General features: G+C 58.6%; 1 protein-coding gene across 1 annotated transcript in view; it reads right to left on the bottom strand.

Moving 5' to 3' along the window:
• The window catches only part of CYB5R3 (cytochrome b5 reductase 3), a 28428-nt gene extending 9627 nt beyond the window's left edge, over window positions 1-18801 (bottom strand). The window contains exons 1-7 of the mRNA XM_040490654.1: window positions 18669-18801; window positions 10482-10613; window positions 7077-7149; window positions 6586-6692; window positions 4416-4545; window positions 3839-3922; window positions 3572-3657 (exon numbers count right to left, since the gene is read on the bottom strand). Of these exons, the coding sequence (XP_040346588.1) occupies window positions 3572-3657; window positions 3839-3922; window positions 4416-4545; window positions 6586-6692; window positions 7077-7149; window positions 10482-10613; window positions 18669-18689 (633 nt within the window). The 5' untranslated portion in view covers window positions 18690-18801. The remainder of the gene's footprint in view (window positions 1-3571; window positions 3658-3838; window positions 3923-4415; window positions 4546-6585; window positions 6693-7076; window positions 7150-10481; window positions 10614-18668) is intronic.
• Between the last annotated feature and the right edge of the window lie 476 nt (window positions 18802-19277).

Raw genomic sequence — 19277 nt, 5'->3', positions numbered from 1 at the left:
GGGCAGAGAGAGAGGGAGACACAGAATCGGAAGCAGGCTCCAGGCTCCAAGCCATCAGCCCAGAGCCCGACGCGGGGCTCGAACACGCAGACCGCGAGATCGTGACCTGAGCCGAAGTCGGACGCTTAACCGACTGAGCCACCCAGGCACCCCACGTTTCTCCCATTTCTAAGGGGGGCAGGGGGCCGTGCCTGTGCTGATGGGAGTGAGAACAGGGCCAGGGCTCAGGCTCGACAATCTCTGTGTGAAAAACTATAGAAAATATAGGAGAAAAGAAAAATCAGCTGATAGTCTTACCAGGTCAGTCTATTACCTGATAGAGATAACAGATAGATAGAGATAGAATTTTTTCTGTATCTTTTAGATTTTGTTTTCTTTTTCTGTTCATGTTTGTTGGTTTGTTTGTTTATTTATTTATTTATTTATTTAAAGAGAGAGAGAGAGTGAGCACGTTATTTATTTTAAGAGACAGAAAGTGAGCAAGTGCATGTGAGAGAGCAGGGGAGGGGCAGTGAGAAAAAAAGAATCCCAAGCAGCCTCCATTCTATCAGCACTGAGCCTGACGCGGGGCTCGATCTCACAAACCATGAGATCATGACCTGAGCTGAAATCAAGAGTCAGACCCTTGACTGATGGAGCCACCCAGGCGCCCCTAGACTTTGTTTTCTAATAACTACATATACTTTCTTTTTAACAAAAATAGGACCAGGGCGTGCAGGCCACCTTGCCACCTGCTCTTTTTTTTTTTTTTTTTTTAATGTTTCTTTATTTTTGAGAGAGACAGACGGAGCATGAGTGGGGAAGGGGCAGAGAGAGGGAAGGAGACACAGAATCTGAAACAGGCTTCAGGCTCTGAGGCTGGAACTCAGGAACACCGAGATCGTGACCTAGGCTGAAGTCGGACACTTAACCAACTGAGCCACCCAGGCGCCCCGCCACCTGCTCTCCTAAGGAAAGAACGCACCGCAGACCCCCCACGCATCACCGGCCGCTGAGCACCAACGCTTCCCTTACCAGCTGCCCAGCTTGTGCTGGACCAACGGACTGTTCCCTGCTGAAGGACATTTAAATCGTTCTGAACACCCTCCTTCACAAACAATGTCTCCTTGACCATCCTCACTGCCCTAAGTTCTTAGATGAATCTGAGAAAGTGGAGTTTGGGGCAGAAAATTCCACGTGGGTATGGCATTCAATACCCGCAGCCCCGTATTCCCTGGGTGGGCCTCTCTCACACCAGCAGCGACGAGACTGTCTGTCTTCCTACAGCTTTGCCAGCACTGTGTAATGACCGTTTCACAGCTCTGCCCATCAGAGGCACGGAGCGTTGATCTCACGTTTGTTTGTTTGTTTGTCTGTTTGCTTTTAAGCAATCTCTACACCCAGTGTGGGGCTTGAACCCATGGCCCCGAGATCGAGTCTCACGCTCTTCCAACTGAGCCAGCCAGGTGCCCGTATTTATTATCGTTTCAAAAAGAGAGACGTTGTATCCCTAGCTCTATCTCTTTAGTTTGAAAAGACTCTTTCTATAGTGGTGCTGCAGCATGGGTTTCTTCCCCAGCTGTTTATCTACCTCATTTATAGGGTTTTTTTTTTTCCATTTTTAAGCAGATGGGCTCTCCTTTGGTGTTTTGTTTAGACGGCCCATCCCCACTCATTCATTCAACACTCACAAAAAGGCTCACCTAGCGCCTCTAACGCACCACTTTTCCACACGTACATTTTTAACCTAAATCTCATTTTACTTTAAGGTTAAAGTAGGGTCTACTCAGCACTTTCCAAAGTCATAGCAGCTGACCCAACGCTCCTTTCCATCTCTCTCCTCGGGTTTGAGACGCCACCTGCACCAACTGGACAGTCTCGTGTATGCTCGGCCCTGTCCCTCGGCCAGTGCTATTCAACCGAACTTTCTGCCACGATGGATGTGGGAATGTTCCGGATCTGTGTTACCCGATACAGTAACCGCATGCCACGTATGGCTACGGAACCCATGAGAGAGGGTGTTTTCCATCTTAGTTAATCTTCGCTAACTTAAATGTAAATAGCCACGTGTTCTAGCATGTTCCGGCACAGTCTGGATTTTCCATCGTGTCACCTGGAAATGCTTAAGCCCCAGTAAGCCCAGTTCTCGTGTGTGGCTTTGGAGCCACTGTTTCCATCACAGATGTGTTAGTAGCACGATCAATTCTACCCTGTTATTCTCTCTTTTCAAACTTTCTTGGCTGCGCACGGACACTCTGTCTTCCCAGAACACTAGCACCTTGTGTGCACGTTTCACTCTCCTTCCATCACTGCGCACACTGGGACTCCCGAAGGCTCCGTGACCTGCCACGCTGCCCCAACGGAATGCAAAACCAGATACGGGATCCAGCGGCTTCCACTAAGCCACACATCACAAAGGCTTGCAAAAACGTAAAACAAGACAGTATTTCCTAAAATACAGTTACTCTCGTACACTACGCTCTGCCTTGAGTCCTGGTCGTGCTCCTTCCTGTGCGACTGGCAGGTCCAGCACCTCTCCGGGTCTCTGAGCCCAGAGCTATATAAAGTGGAGATCATTCTACCGCCCAGCCCAGTGGGCTGACAGGCGTGAGGATGTCCTGTTCAGGTGACAGAGGACTGACGGCCTCCAGAGACTAACCCAGCAGCACCAAGTGGAACCCCCCCATCCCACCTCACCCCATCCCCACCACCTCGGAACACTGGCTCTTCCCACCCACCCCCGGGCCCCTTGGCAGCCCCCTCGGTGGGCCTCAGAGCTGTGTCCTGCAGCTGTGCGGGTCCAAGGACTCAGGCAGGCCCCTCCCTCTCTGAGCTTGGTTCCTCAAAGATGGGCCCTGGGGCAAGCTGACCTGAACCACATCCGAGAGGCGCAGGGGGCTGGGCATGGCCCCCCCACTGTTGGGGGATGGGTGTCTCACCTTGGCTTTGCCCCAAAGGGGTATCACTCTGCAAAACCCACACATTCAGTCATAAAACAGTGAATCTAGAAAGACCCTTGGGATGACCTGGCTTCATCAGTTCATTCCACAATGAGGGAGCAGAGCCCAGAGACGGCAAGTGGCTTGCCCAAGGCCACACGGCAGGCCTGGGCAGGGGGACACGCACTCAGGAGCCAGAGAGACCGGGTCCAAACCCCGCCCCAACACCCCCAGCTCAGGGACAGCATGCACGTGTGCTCTCGGCCCCTCTGGCTCCAGGCCAGCCCCCACCCAGCCCAGTGTTCTTGCCCTTCACTGCTGGGTTCCTCACTGTTTGTGGAGTGAGCTCTGAGATTCAGAGGAAGCAGCCAGGGAGCAAACCCCAGGGTGGGGGGTGCTCCAGGAGCATCACCCCCTCCGCGCCCCCCCCCCCCCCGCCCCGAGCAGCACCACTCAGGTCAGACCCTGGGCTCTGGACTGTAAAGCCTGATGCCCACCAGCTACAGCGAAAGCTACCCGTGCACAGGACGCTCAGAGGACCCTCACGTTTCAGCCACAGAGCCATGCAGACCGCCCCATGGGTGCCCCACAGGGGCCGGCACCCCCTCTGGGGGAGCCGGGCCCGCGCATCTGTGTCGGGAACACTCACTGACCTGGTTGGCAAAGAGCAGGTGGCACACGGTGTGGTCATCTGGGTCTTTCATGATGGCGCGGATCACTTGTAGCATTGGAGTGATGCCTGCAAAACACAGGCCCAGCAGCGCCAGGCAGGCACGGGGTGGGGTGGAGGGGAGGTGCCAGGACAACCAGGCCCGGGCTCCTGACCTTGGGGAGCTCACGACTGCTTCTATCTGCGCCCTGACCCTGACCCATGACATCTGCCTGCTGGGGGCTCAGCGAAGGGCTCTGGGTCCACATACCGGTGCCTCCTGCAATCATGCCGACAGACTTCGCCGTCTTGATGACGGGGTTGGATTTCTTGTCTGGACGGATGGCAAACTTTCCTGGGGAGAGGAGAAGGTAGAAGGAGACGGGGAGACCCCAGCTCTCAAACAGGCGGTACTTGGGGCTGGACGGGCCGGGGAACCCGCTCCCGCTTCGGGGGCCTGAGGTGTGGGCAGCCAGCTGGGGGCAGGGAGACGATGGGAAGGCGGAGCTACAGGCCAAGGGGAGCGCGAGGGTGAGCCCCTCACTCCCACCGCAGACGGTACTGGGGGGCAGCGGGGGGGCTGGGGAGCGGGACGTGCTCCAGCTCGAAGCTTTCACTTGTTTTCAGACAAACCAAGCTGGTCTGGGGGCCACATCTGGCCCCCGAGGGCAGCCCGTGTGCAGGCCCTGTGCTGGCCAATCTCCCTCCTCTATGGCCGAATAAACCGAGGCCCCAGAGAGGAGACGGCCTGCCCAACAAGAGTCACCCACCCAGACAGCGGCAGAATCGGGGCCCTGCACCCAACCTTCACCGCGCCCACGGGGCCCCGGGATTCCAACCCAAATCACCTTTGCCCTGGTAGACCAGCAGCCCGTTCGGGCCCCGGAACTCAATGGTGTCCCCAATCTTCATGCTTTCCAGGTACTGGGACATCTTGCCCCCAGCAGGAAACTTGGGATGGGTGTCTTTGAAGTAAACCTGCAAGACATTCCCACAGTCCGCAGGGTCACCAGGGTAAGCTCTGGGCCACAGAGGCAAGAGAGGAACCTCTTCTGGGTTTCTTCTGCAGCCTGTGTGTGGCTTTCTCACGCAGTGCCCCGGCCAGTCGTCTGCGTGCCAGCCCCCCCGGAGTCCGCCCTTCCCCAACATCCCCCGGGAACACAGAGCCTCGGCCTGCTGCACAAGGCGACCAACCCGAGGGCCTGCTGCATCAACGTTCTGCGGAGAACTGTCTCCATGCCCCCTCCCTGCAGGAGATTCCCACGAGGTCAGCGCAGAAAAGCCTCTGGGGAGATGGGCTGGGCCCCACCCCTCCTGTGTATCCTCAGCTCTTTCCGTTCTGTGCTGTCATAGAGACAGCGCTCCTGGAACAATTCCCCACCGCCACCCCCCACCCCGCCGTGCCCTTTGGGACTTCCCCTCTGGAAGAAGGGAAGGGCTACGAGAAAGACACGGGGAGACCGAGGGTGAACAGCTCGCCCTGGCCAGGGCTGAGGGTGCTGGGCCTCGAGGGGCAAGCAGGAGTGATGGGCAGGGAGGGGGCGGCTGGGGAGGGTGCGGGGACAGGGAGAGGCATGTGGGCCAGGACTCTGGCCAACGGGGAGCAGGGAGCAAGGTCTCTGAGGCAGGAGGGTCTGGTCTTCCTGAGTCTCCCATCCTCTACTTGGATCCCCCCCACCGACACCTTCTCCACATCCGGCTAGAGTGATTCCAACAAGAACAGAGGTCCGAACCGGACCGCCTTCCCTCTCCTCTGGATAAAGGCCCAAACCTTACCGGGCCCCCAAGGCCCTGCCTGGCCCCCAACCTCCCCCTTCTTGTCCTCTGAAGCCCCCGTCCTTTGCGTCAGTCTAAAAGCCTCCTTCTGACTTCAGGGCCTTTGCACCGGGAAGGTCCTTTTCCTTCCTCTCTGTCTGGACAACGCGTCCTCGGCCCCCACATCTCACCCCCCTGTTGCCTGCCCAGGGGAGCAGCGCCCATCACCCCACCTGCCTCACCTCTGGTGCCATTCCAGGCGCTCAGTCTCACATGTTTGTCCCCTGGAGCAAGGGGGTCCGCTCTCCAGGCAAAGACAGGCTCCCGAGGCTAGGCCTGGGCACCCAGCACGATCAAAATGACCCCAAGCTAAGGAGGGACCCAGGCCACAGCCTGGACTGACAGACCCTGCTCCCTTCCTGCCCTCACAGCCCCTGGGCCTCAGCTCTGGCCCAGAGGGGGTCTCTGCCGGTCCCTCCACCATGAAGCACCTAGTGAGGGGACCCACGCAGCAGAGGTAGGACAGTAAGCCTGGTCCACAGGAACGCTGAGCCAGGGTGGCCATGGGGGTTGGGGCCCATACTGGGAGGGCCTCCGACAGCCCACATCCAGGCCTGGGCTGGTTCACAGTAGTTGGACGTGTAACCCAAGAACATGGATCATTCTGGAAAGCCTGTGCTTCTAACTTTCACAAAAGTGTACTGTGCTGTGGTTGGCATTGCTTTTTCCACTCAAGACGATGATTTTTAAGATCCTTGTTGGTTATTCTGCGCCTCTCTGGTTCTAAAGGCTGCGTCTCCACAGTGTGTGCTCAGCCCTGACCCACGATGGATCCCAGGTCTCCAGACAACAGCCCCAAGCTCCTCACACTGCTCCTGAGGGGCCCGTGGGCCGTTTCCTCAGGAAAGTGTGCTCAGGAAAGGACCTGCTGGTCACAAGACCGTGTGACCGAGTACAGTGAAGCGAGCACCCCGGGGCCACCACCAGGGACCCAGCGCCCCAGGCTTTGCCCGTCCAAGAGCGGGAAGGTGAGCCCTGCACGAGCTGCTCGACCTTCCTGGTTTCTCTTCTGCAGACGATCTGTCCTGAGTTGAAGACACTCATCCTGAGCCCCAGCGCCTGCCCTCTGCCAAGACCTCCATATTGGCTTTTGCTGGGGAGCCAGAGTTTGCCAATCATTCAGAAACCAGGTGCAAGGGGGCACTGGGCCTTCAGAGACCAGGTCAGCCCTGCCCCCACGCGGTCATGGCCCCGAGACCTCACCTTGATGACCAGGTCCACAAAACCCTTGTCGTCATCACTGGAGACGGGAGTGTAGGGCCGGATGACCAGGTTCCCGTCGATTCGAGCCGAGAGGTAGATGTGCTGGCCTGCAGGACGAGGAGGGGTGATTCCGGGAGTTCTGGAGGGGCCGCCAACTGTCTCTGCAGGGTCCACTGAGGCCAGTCAACTCACCGCCCTTTGCCCCACCCCGTACTGAAAGCCTGGCCTGGCTTCGGCTCCACGACCCCCTTCCCGCCCCATGGGGATTCCCACCACGTCCCGGTTCCTGCAGCCACACCTTTGCTCACGCTGGTACCGCTGCCGGGGACAGCAGCGACTTCCCCTCTCTGGCTGACGCTCATCCCTGGCGGCCCCCATGGCTGTCACCTTCTCCTTGAAGCCTTCCCCACTCTCCCTAGTTCGAGGGCAAAGCTCCCACCCCTGCGGCCCAGCACCCGGTTCCACTCGGGCTGGGTCAGGGCTGCGCTCACCGACGGGGAGGCCCAGGATGTGCTGGGGCGACGGCAGGGCGAAGCGGAACCGCCGGGTGTCATGGTTGATAACCTGCAGGGAGGCCCGAGCTGTTAGACGGCACCCGGGGCAGGGGGACCCCCGACCGCCGAGCTCCCAGCGCCCAGTGTGAGAAGCGATGCTGATTCACGTGGACTCACAAGCTGCACACACGTGGGCCAACGCTGGGTGTGCCTCTGCTCTCACGGGCCCAGAGAAGGGCAGGGACCCAACCGGGGCCACACAGCAAGGTGGTCGGGGTAAGGAATGAACTCGGATCCCAAAGGAAGGCTGCCAGATGGCTCAGGAAATTCTGGGGGCAAGAGAGAGGACCCAAGCCTGCCATCAGCTTGGACAGTGTCCTGGGGTGGCAGGAAGAGCTCGGGCCCCGGGCTGGCAAACCAGGGGCAGGGCCGAGACAAGGCCTCTGTGGGGTCTCCCCTGCACCCAGTGCAGCCAGGAGCGTGGGTGTGGAGGGGTCGTTCGGACGGCAGGCAGCTGTCGGGCACACGTTCACACCCACGTGAGACTAGGCGATGTGGCAACGTGCGCTCGTGGACACAGTGTCATCACTGGGGACAACAGACTTCTCCGAAGGCACAGAGCATCACTCTGAGCGTCCCTGAAGTGTGCAAGCAGAGCCCGGGGGTCTGATCTCAGGAAGCCAGAGCCCAGCCACCTCTCAGGACACTGGGCTCGGCAGCCAGGGGTCTCCCCGCCCCAGAAGCCCAGGCCCGAAGCCGCATCCCCCGGAAACCTTGCACTCCATGCAAACTGAGCCCCAGGCCTTCTGGGAACGGAGCCCAGGGTTCTCAACTGGTCCTGGGGCTCCAGGTCAGAAACACACATGCCAGTTTTTGGAAGAACAGAAACGAGGGGGAAACACTGATAATTATTGTGCCGGCCAACGCTAGCAAGGCGCAGCAAAAGTCACACGCGAACATCGGTGCAGAGCTCCGCACAGTGCCGGCATTCGGCTGCTGGCCATGATGAGCTGAGCAGTAGAGCCCCAGAGGTTCAAGGGGACCGTGCAAGTCAGTGGGCCCAGGAAGGGCAGGCGGTGGGGGCCTCCCTGTGCCTGTGGGGGAGCTTGGCGCAAGTTTCCCAAAGTCGACCCACCTGCTGACCCCAAAAAGCCACCACTAGGCTATAACGGGCATGGGGCAGATTTAACTGCTAGGACTTTTGCCACAGGCCCGGTCAAAGGGAACTGGGGGGGTCCACTGTGTGACGTCCCTATGAGGAAATACGAGACAGTCATCAATGAACTAGGGGAGCACCTGGGCGGCTCCGTCAGTTGAGCGCCCAACTGCGGCTCAGGTCACGGTCTCGCAGTTTGTGGGTTCGAGCCCCACATCAGCCTCTCCACTCTCAGTACAGAGCCCGCTTCAGATCCCCTGTCCCCCTCTCTTCCCCTCCCCCACTTGTGCTTTCCCAAAAATAAATAAATTAAAAAAATAATAATAATGAACCAGGGGAGCCTGGGGGGCTCAGTCGGTTAAGCGTCCAACTTCAGCTCAGGTCATGATCTCGCGGTCCATGAGTTCGAGTCCCATGTCGGGCTCACTGCTATCAACCGAGCCTGCTTCAGATCCTCTCTGCCCCTTCCCCGCTCACGTGCTTTCTCTCTCTCTCTCAAAAATAATAAAAAAAAATTTTTTTTTAATCAGGCTATTAAAAGAAAGAGAAAGTAAGTACACACCTAAAACTCCATACGTCACATATACGCGAATGTGATGCCCAGAAGAAGGCTCACACTGGCCCATGAATGGGACCCTCTGCACAGGGGTGGTGTGGGGGGGATGGGAAGGATGGGGCATTCATACTTTATAAACAGGATTTTTAGAGTGAACACATATAAATCATACATTACTTCTGGAATTAAAATTGTTAAAACGATGGGGCGCCTGGGTGGCTCAGTCAGTTAAGCGGCCGACTTCGGCTCAGGTCATGATCTCGCGGTCCGTGAGTTCGAGCCCCGCGTCGGGCTCTGTGCTGACAGCTCAGAGCCTGGAGCCTGTTTCCGATTCTGCGTCTCCCTCTCTCTGACCCTCCCCTGCTCATGCTCTGTCTCTCTCTGTCTCAAAAAAATAAATAAATGTTAAAAAATAAATAAATAAATAAATAATTGTTAAAATGTCTACAAAACCTATTGAAAGGGTAAGTCTGGTCTCATCTGGGAAGTGGTGGGTTTTCTTCCTCTTTGGTTTTTGACTTTTCAACGAACTCCTGGTACGAAAGCCGCTCAGGAAGCCCCAGTTCTGCGCCTCGGGGACTTGGGACTGATGTGGAGCCTAGGGCGGAGCAGGGGCCCAGGGTTCAGGGCCTTGCAGGTGACGTTCTCTGCTCCATGACTCAGTGTTCCCTGTCACACCCCTTCCGAGGCAGCTGCGGGTGGCCAGAAATAGCACAGGGGAGGGGTTCTGAGGAGGGACAGAAGAGCAGCCACTAAGGGGAGGCAGGGCAAGGGAGGGAGAGGGCGGTTTTAAGTCATGATCAGAAGTTTGAAACGGAAAAGCGTCCAACAGGGAGGGCGGGAGCAAGCCCTCCAGAGAGGCAGGGGGAGCCACACAGAGGGATCATGCGGTCACGCGGGGAATCTGCACAGAGGCAAAAGTTATCTGAGTCCAAGAAGCACCAGGCCCCGAGTCGACGGCCGTGGGGGCGAGGAGGAGTCATTAGCTTTAAGGAAAGGGGCACCGGACGGGAAGCACGTGGGACCAAGGCAAGGGGCAGGCCTGAGTCCTGGTCCTTCCCCTAACACACAGTGTGACCTCCGATACCCCCCTACTCCTCTTTTGCCCTCTGTTTTCCCATCCGTTCAATGGGTGCTTAGACCCAAAAGTCCTGAGGGGTCCCTCTTGCTCTGACCTTCCGTGGGCTAGAGAGTGTGGTTCAGAGAACAGGCTCCGTGGTCAGAGACATAGGTTCAAATCCCTTTGCCGCTTACTAGTAGCCTTAGAAAGGGACGTCACTTCGGGGCACCTGGGAGGCTCAGTCAGTTAAGTGTCCAACTTCAGCTCTGGTCATGATCTCATGGTTCGTGGGTTTGAGCCCCACATCCGGCTCTGTGCTGACAGCTCGGAGCCTGGAGCCTGCTTCGGATTCTGTGTCCCCCTCTCTCTCTGCCCCACCCCTGCTTGTGCTCTGTCTCTCTGTCTTTCAAAAATGAATAAACATTAAAAAAAAATAACATTTAAAAGAAAGGAACATCACTTCAATTTTCCCATCTGTGAGATGGGCACACAGTAGGACCTACTTCGGGGGGGGGGGAGGGGGGCATGCCCTGGGCACACAGCAGGTGCCAACAAACACTGTGATGCAGGCAGGGAGACAGAGGAGCCTCCGGGGGCCCATACCCTGCCCCCATGGTGACTGGCACTCACCTCCTTGTCGATGAGCCTCAGCGGGTACTTGATGTCCGGGCTCTCAAGGGTGATGGCCGGGGTGGAGCGGTGGAACAGCTTCATGAGCAGGTTGTAGAGGAACCAGACTGGGGAGAGGACCACGTGGCCCAACTGAAATGACAGTGACAGACCCACGAGGTCAGCGTGGGCACGGGGAGGGGCCTGCCACCTGTCTTTCCCGCAAACACACCAGTTGTTTCACACCTCCAGGCCTCTCTCTGCTCATGCTGTCCCCTCTTCCAGGAGCACCCTCTCCCCCACCATCCTCATCCAGGGAACCCCATCACCTACTTTGGCATCGGCTGGGAGAAGTTACAAAAACAAGACACGTGAAACTTATCAGTTATTCCTAAGTCACTGGAAAAGCTCCATTTCCCAGATGAACCAGGACAAAGAAAGCTACACAACTGGGCATGTATCCCTTTTCACTTTGGCTGCTAGGAAGCTCAGAGTAAAGTTCACAAGTAATTATGCTGAACCTTGAGCATTGTGTGCCTGTGCTCCCTCCCTCCTTCCCTTCCTTTTTTTTTTTTTTTTAATTTTTTTTTCAACGTTTTTTATTTATTTATTTTTGGGACAGAGAGAGACAGAGCATGAACGGGGGAGGGGCAGAGAGAGAGGGAGACACAGAATCGGAAACAGGCTCCAGGCTCTGAGCCATCAGCCCAGAGCCTGACGCGGGGCTCGAACTCACGGACCGCGAGATCGTGACCTGGGTGAAGTCTGACGCTCAACCGACTGCGCCACCCAGGCGCCCCCCTCCTTCCCTTCCTTTAGTCAGTTTCCCTGGTCCTACTAAGTGATCTCAAGTGCTAGCTCTATTTAGACAGACAAACCCCTGAGCCCCAGGATTCCGCCTTCAGGTGTGGGGGACAGCTGAGGCACTGAACTGGACACTGGGAAGCTCTGCTCCTTGTTGGCTGTGTGATCCTAGGTAAGTCCCTTCCCCTCTCTGAACTGGACCAGGTGACCTGCAAGGTCCCCTGAAGCTCTGAGAGTCTACCGCTCAGCACCATGCTGAGCCCCACACAGGTGTTCATCCCAGGACAACCGTCATAGGGTTGCAGATGAGCAAACAGCTCAGAGGGGTGAAGCAACTTGCCCACACTCACACAGCTGATGGGTGGGGAGCTGCAATTTGAACCTGAGTCCACTTGCTTCCCCAGTCACACTCTTCAACTACCGGCCCATGCTCACCGTGCTGTGTGACCCTCAGAGGCTCCTCCTTGCCAACGCCCTGCCCCCCACATCTCAACCTCGGAAAGACCCTAAGAGGTGGTTTCGATTTTTGAAAAACTGACAAAACCCAAATCTCGTGGCAGATAGCTCACTGCTTAGGTTCATTTGGAGAGAACAACCTTGCAAAGAAAGACGACTGGCCACCTGTACTTTCTAGCTGTTTTTTTGTCCCTGGGCAAATCACTTAGCCTCTCCCAGCTGCTTCTCCATCTGTGAAATGGGATCATTTCATCTGTCTACAGCCATGAGGAAACAGGGAGGGCTATTCTCCAGAGTAACTGGCCAGGGCTCCTCAAAAATGTCAATGGCACACACACACACACACACACACACACACACACACACACACACACAAACAAAAACAAAGAAAGGGTGGAGAACCGGTCCAGATTAAAGAAAGCTCTTGTGGGTTGAACGGTGGCCCCCAAAAGATAAAATCCATCCAGATCCTGGGAACGTGTCCTCACCTGGAAAAAGGGTCTTTGTAGATGCAGCTCAACTAAGGGTCTTGAGACGAGATCATCTTGGAATACCCTGGTGGGCCCTAAACTCCGTGACAAGTGTCACCGACAGCCACCAGAAACAAGAAGAGACAAGAAGGACCCTCCCCTAGATTTCCAGACAGACAGGTGATCTGCCAATACCTTGATTTCAGACTTCTGGCCTCCAGAACCGTAAGGGAGTCGTTTCTTTTACGCTAGTTTGTGGTGATTTTTTACACAGTCCTAGGGAACCAACACAGAGGCCAGAGAGGCAGGACAATGGAATGTGATGTGTGGTTTTGGATCGAATCCTGGGCCAAAAATAAAAGAGTTATAAACGTCAATACTGAGGCAACTGGCAAAATATGAATTAAGGCCCACAGATTAGACACGAGCATTGGATCAACGCTACTTTCCTGATTTGATCACTGCCCTGTAATTACGCAACAGAACATCCTTGCTCTTAGGAGGCACCCACTGAAGTACTTAGGGACACTGTGTCTGTAACTTACTCTCAGATAATTAAAAAAAAATAAAATACGCACACACACCTAACAAAGCAAATACAATAAACGTTTACAGTTGGGCCATCTGGGCAAAAAGTTTACAAGAATTCTTCGTGCATTCTTGCAACTTCACTGTAAGTTTGAAATAACTTCAAAATAAAACTAGGGCTGGGGTGGGGAGAAGGCCACAATGGTGGTTCAAACAGTGAGGCTGGGAGCACAAAACACTGCTTCTCCAGAAAGCTGTCTTAGGTTTTGTTCGGCACCCATGACCAGTACACCTCCCTGACTTCGGTTCTCTCACCAAACGACCATGTGTTCTTCTTATCATAATCCTACTAGATCCCTTTTTTGCCTTGGTTGCCAGGAAGCTCAGAGCCAAGTTCTCTGCTGGCATGGAGGCCTCTCTGCTTCCTTTGTGGGCTTCCTGAGGTAGTGAATAGACTTGGAGGTGGTCCTTGCCCTACTCAGGGCTGGGTGAGAGGACCCCGCTCTCTCAAGGCCCACCCTACTGCTCCCTGGCTTCCTGGAAGCCTTGCCAGGATTCCCACTTTGTGTCAACCCAGGGAGGGTGCTCTGGCCGAGTACCTGAGCCTCAGTGTCTCATCTGTAGAAGGAAGGTTAAGAGCTACCGCTCGGCCCACCTCCTGGGGGAGTCAAGATATGAGATGAGATAAGGGTACCCAGGCCACAGAGGGATGTGGGAGCACACACAGGAGCTTCTCTTGACACCCTCGGTGGGCCTCTACCACTGGGGAGACGGCATACCCAAGTGAAGGAAGGGCAGAAGCACCAAGATCCCGCGCCAGGCCTGGCCCCTGCTCCCCAAACCGGCCCGGCGGCTTCAAGTTACCCTGTTGCGGCTGTGGGCTGTGGTTACAGGCGCGCTTTGTCGGGCTTAGAACAAGGTGCCTCTCTCCCAGGCAGGGCCTCCAGGCTGAGTGCGGTCCAGGCCTCACCCCACAGAGCCCCTGGTCTGTGATCGATGGGTCCGAGAGAACGGGCTGTGGGAGCCAGCCAAGGCTCCCCTCTCCAGCCCCACCCACCACGCGGCAGGGGTCTCTGGAGGCCGCACATTTAACCAGCACCTACCGCGTCCCAGGCACCGCACAGCGTTCTACCCATCCTGGGTCTCGTTAAAGGCCCTCGTTAAAGCCCCAGCTCAGGACCTCAGGAGAGAATCGTGGCCTCTCCAGGCCCCACCCCCCTCAAGTGCAAGAGGACAGTCTCCTCCAGGGCTGGGGAGGACAGGAAGACAGGTGAGAGGGCCGTGCACAGAGCAGACGCAGCAAACGTTCCCAAGCTGGCACGGCTCCAGGAGTGGGACGTGAGCTCCCTGAGATAATCCTCGTTTTCACCTTGGCTGTAGGTGCTGTGATTATCACCAGGTTACAGATAAGGAAACTGAGGCCCAGAGAAGGTCAGTGTCTTGCCCCAGGTGCACCACAGCCGATCCTTGGAGGGCCACACTCACAAGTGATACTACTGTCCCTGTTTCTCAGAGACGTTAAGTGACTTGCACGTGGTCCTACAGCAGTCAAGGGTGGAGCCAGGACTCAACCCCAGGCCCGTCTAGCCCTTCCGGAGCCACCTCCCAGGCCAGGTGCCCTCTCTGTGCCCCAGCCACAGAGCCCAAGGCCCGAATCCCACAGCCTCATACCCTGCCTCTCGTGATGAGGCCCCCCCAACTTGCAAGCCAACAGGCCACCGTCCCCTCCTCAAACACCCACGATGGCTCCCCGCTGCCTGCCTCCACTCAAGGCCCCTGCTATGTGGCTGTAACGCTGGCCACAAGCCTTTCCTCAGGCCTTTGCACACTCTTGTTTCTGCCCCAGATGCCCGCCCTCTTCCCTCATCCAGCCAGGAAACTCCTACTCATCCTTCAGACCCCAGTCTAAATGTCAAATCTTCCCTGACTGGCCCCTCCCTAGCTCATCAGGCCCTCAGCAGACTCCCATAGCCCCTGCTCCCCTCTCTAAACTCCCCTGGGACTGAGGACTATTCTGCAGATTCCTCTGCTACGGGCCCTGCCATGTCAAGCGGAGAAGCCATATCCATGGGGAACACTGGTTGGGGAGAAAGTGGAGTGAAGTTAGGTTTGCATCGTAGGGAGCCCTGGAGATGAACTCGAAGGACAGTGAGAGCCAGCTGGAGTTGTGTCTGGTGCTCCCCGGAGTTTTGATTTCCCCCAACCCAGCCGCTTGGCCTGCAGCTCGTTGTACAATCTGCAGAGAACCTTCCCCTGTATTTCCTCACTGACCCACAGCGGTAGGAAATAGGCCAACTGCATTCTTCATTTAACAAATGAGGAAACCGAGGCTCAGGGAGGCCCTGGGTGGAGGCCGCAGCCCTAGCCCAGACCTTCCAGCTTCCACGTACCAGCCTCGCATACCCGGGACGCCAGCCGTGGCTCAAACGGCTGGGGGCTGGGCCAGAGCCTACGTGTGGTCACAGTCGCCGTGAAACAGCAGATCCTAGATCAGAAGCCCCAGAAGGGGCAGGGGCGGGGCGGGGCGGGTGGGGGAATCTGTGGTCTCATCACCATTGCATCCCCAGAGCTCAGAGCAGGGACACTCAGTAAACATGTGTGGATAAATTCGTGAAGGGACAGCAACAAGCCCCCCCCCCCCCCCCCCAGGTCTCTGTCTGACTCTTTTTATTTTGCCTGGAAGTTTCAGGAGTCAGGGCAAGAGGCCAGATCCCTCCCGGGTGAGGGCGGGGCACCAGCTCATCTTGTCCCTTTGAAGACCCACAGTCCTCCACAGAGCACAGGCCGGGGCTTCCTGGCGGCTCCACATCTGTGAGGCACGCCTACCGCGTGGAGGGATGCTGGGATCAGAGCCATGGCCGGAAGGAGCCGCCCGTGTGGGCAGCTGATAAATGTCAGCAGCAGCCTTCCTTCCAGCCTCCGGTCCCCAAAACTGGGCTATGCAGAGCGAGCTACAGCTGCTTTGCTCCTATTATCTCACATAATCCTCAAGCCTAGGAGACGGGAGCTGATACCACCCCCATTTCGGGCGAGGAAACAGAGGCCTGGGTGAAAGACCTGGCCCGAGGGCCAGGATGTGAACCCAGGCACGTGACCGAGTCCACGCACTGAGTCACCGTACCGCCCTGCCTCTCTGCGCCTGTGGACTCTGCATATGTACGAACTCCTACCTGGGGAGGCAGCTGTGGGCAGACCCTCGCTGTCAGTCAGTCCTTCAGGCCATAAACCCCAGTGAGCACACCTATCGGGACTCACGGGGGATTCGGGGAACACCAGCCAGGGGACCCTGCCCCTGAGGAGCTCAAGCCAGTGGGGAAGACAGACACAGTCCGGGGAAAGGGAGCAATGGAAAGTTAAAGGTGGAGGCTCTACCAGATTCACAAGGGGTAGCCCTGTTCCTACAACCTGGGGGCAGAATGAACTCCGCAGCCCCTCCTAGTCCACGGTACCACCCCCACCCCTGCAAGTCGTGGACAGAGTAAACAGGAGGCAGATGGTGGAAGCCAAGGCCCCACCCCAGCTCCTCCTCAGCCTTGCTGCTCAGACACACACACGTACACATGTGTATGCACACATGCACGCACACACGCGCACACACACACACAGTCACCACAGCCCCTCGGGGGGGTCTAGGGGACAGCTGCCCCCCAGGCCTTGACCTGGTGCCCCACAGGCTGTGCTCGGCCCACCGGGGAACCCACCACCTGCTTTTCCTCACCTCTGCTGACACAGAGAGAGGGAAAGGGGCAGCCAGAGTCCCAGGGTGTCTCCGGGGCGCCCCCACTCACCCACCATTGCTGAGGGGATGGGCAGCCTTGCTGCCCCCCACACGGCACCCTGCCCAGCTGCCCCACTCCGTGGAGTTCCCTACTGGGACCCGGGCACCCGCTCTACCCAGGTGGGGTCTGAGCACAGGCCTAGCCCTCCTGGGGGGCCGGCTCCGGGTGCTGAGGCTTACCTGCCTGCCGCCCGCCAGCCGCCCCGCTGGGATCTGAGTGTCCGCCTCCCTCTGGGTCCCCTTCTCAGGAAGTGGGAGGGAGTGGAGGAAGTTCTGCAGCGGGGGGCTCCTGGCTCGGAACCGTGGGGGAAGTACACCCAGGAGGAGGGGCAGGTGGACAGCAGAGCCACTTTCCGTGGAGGAGACACAGTCCGGCTCCCCTGGAGCTAGGGGCAAGGGCCACGGAAGAGCCACAGAGCTGCGGGGGCAGCGAGAGAGCCTGGGACTACCTGTCGTGGCGGTCTATCGGGGCCCACTGAGCACTCACGGATGTGGGGGGGGGGCAGGGGAGCCACGGTCCCGGCTGGCAGGCCAAACCCCCGATGTTCCCCCAAGTGCCAGTCCCTGAGCTGGGGCCCCCTGGAGTATAGGAGGAGGCCTCCTGCAGAGCCTGTACACCCCAGATAAGAGTCTGGTGCCCAGACCCTGTGGAGCTGGTGTGCCAGGAGGCCCGGCTAGGGTCTGCTGTGGGCATTTTGGGCTACGTGGGGACCCCAGCAGGTCAATCCCTGCCCACCTCTCGGACAGAGGGGGCCGTGGAGCTGGTGAGTCTCCTAACTCACAAGGGGGTTGCGAGGGGGCCTTGGCAAAATGTATGGAGCGGCCACATGCTGGGGGCACAGTGACAAATCCAACCAGCACCAGCTAGAAAGTGAGAAGCACTGTGGGAAAACAGCAGGGGTGGGGGTCCGGGGGCGGGGTTGAGTAACGAAGGAGGAGGGTCAGGACGTTACCCTCAGTAATGCCCACAGGTTTGCCCTGGGCAAGGCTGCTCCTAGGTCTGGATGTCCCCCAGAGTCCTGGGCTGGGCCACAACTGCAGGAACAAACACACGGAGGCCAAGAGAACCATTTGCCTCATCCTGAGCAGGAGCCTCACAGAGCCAGAGGGAAGAGGCAGGCGCCTGGGGTGGAGGTGGCTGCAGACACAAGTGGCTCTGGGCCTAATCCTCTTGATGCCCGCCCTGCCACTGCTCCCGGTGCCCAGCCAGCTCCCGGTACCAGAGCACGTCCGGGGGTGGGGAGCAGGAGGGAGGCTGGAGCACCCGTCCCCAGGCCCTCCACTGTGGCTTTTGAGAAATCCCAGAGAGGAGGCGGGCGGGGGAGGTGGGGGAGGGAGGCACCGGGAGTCCCAAAAGTGACAGCATGATGGTGGACTTTGGAGCCCCACAAGTTCAGCACCACCACCCCCAGCATGGGAAGGCGGCCAAGTGTGAGTCGAGTTTCTTCATCTGTGAAACCGGGTTCCTCGCGAGGGCCTCACAAGTCTTGCAGCGCCGCAGCAGCAGGCAGGGGTGCAGCGTGGTCACCGGTGCCCGGAGAAGCCGCATCGCCCGCACGCGCCCCCTCCCACATTCACGCGCTCGCAGAAACTCTCACACACGTGCACTCGGCCACACGCCCTCTCACTCACTCATACTCTCCTGTACTCGCACCTCACACCACACCCACTCCGTGTGCTCACACTGAGCCACACATCTGCACACACACACACCCGCGGGCGCTCGCGCACTCTCGTGCACGCTCACAGTTCACAGCACACCCCGCCGTGTCATGTTCACACTCGGCCACACACGTGCACTCACCGACTCGCGTGCACCAGCATTCTCACACGCACTCTCGTGCACACTCGCACACTCGGGCACACGCCAACTTTCCCAGCCACACCCTCTCTCCCACCCTCGCTCGCAGGGCTCACGCGCAGCCCGCTCCGCCCTCCACGGGGCGGGACCCGGAGGGATGCGGGCGGCGGCGGGGCGCCCCAGTGCCCGTCAGCCGGGTGCCCGCCGCCCGCACGCCCCTCGGGAGGAGGGCTGGGTCCCGGCCATGGAGGGCCGGGGCGTGAGTCACGGCGCCCACCGGGCACGCGCGGGGCGGATGGGGGGGCCCCTAGCTCCCGACCCCGCGGCCCCGTCCCTGCCCCCCACGCCCCCCGCGCCCCCTCCCCGCCTACCGTGCTCAGCTGGGCCCCCATGGCGGCGCAGCTCCTCGCTCTCTCCGCCGCCGCCGCCGAGACAGTCGGGCCGCCGCGCCCAGGGCCCGCCCCCTGGCGGCGTCACCCTCGGAGGAGGGGCGGGGCCGAGCGGGCGGCCCCGCCCCTCACGCCGCCGCGAGGAAGGGGCGGCGGCGGGGGGGACCCCGCGCACTGCACGTGGCCCGCGGTGGGGTCGCCCGGCTAGCGCTCGGCCGGGTTCGGACCCGCTGGGCGGCCTCGGGTGGGAAGTCGGCCTTACCAGGGCCCCCCCCGCCCCCCCCCGCCCCGCTCATCTCCAGAGAGGGGGAAGGTGGCGCCCTCCCGCGATGGGATCCGGAACTTAAAATCCGGAAACCACCAGGCCACGCCTGGCCTAACTTCGCAGGGTGGCCCTGAGCGCGGTGCTGGGCCTCACAGGCCTGCTTAGCTCAGGCCCCCTCCAGGCCTGTGAACGTGCTGTTCCCTCTCTCCGGGACACTATCCCCAGCTGCCTCAGGGCCAGCCCTGGCTTACTGTTTGGCTGTCAGGTCAGCTGTTCCCTACTCAAGTCCTGCCCTGTCCCCCGCCCCCCCAGGCTGACCCTGTGTC

The sequence above is a fragment of the Herpailurus yagouaroundi genome, unplaced genomic scaffold, assembly GCF_014898765.1.
Source record: "Herpailurus yagouaroundi ecotype Mexico unplaced genomic scaffold, PumYag 182, whole genome shotgun sequence".
Taxonomy (NCBI): Eukaryota; Metazoa; Chordata; class Mammalia; order Carnivora; family Felidae; genus Herpailurus; species Herpailurus yagouaroundi.
The sequence above is the reverse complement of the archived record's forward strand: the minus strand, read 5'-3'. Positions and strand labels throughout refer to the sequence as shown.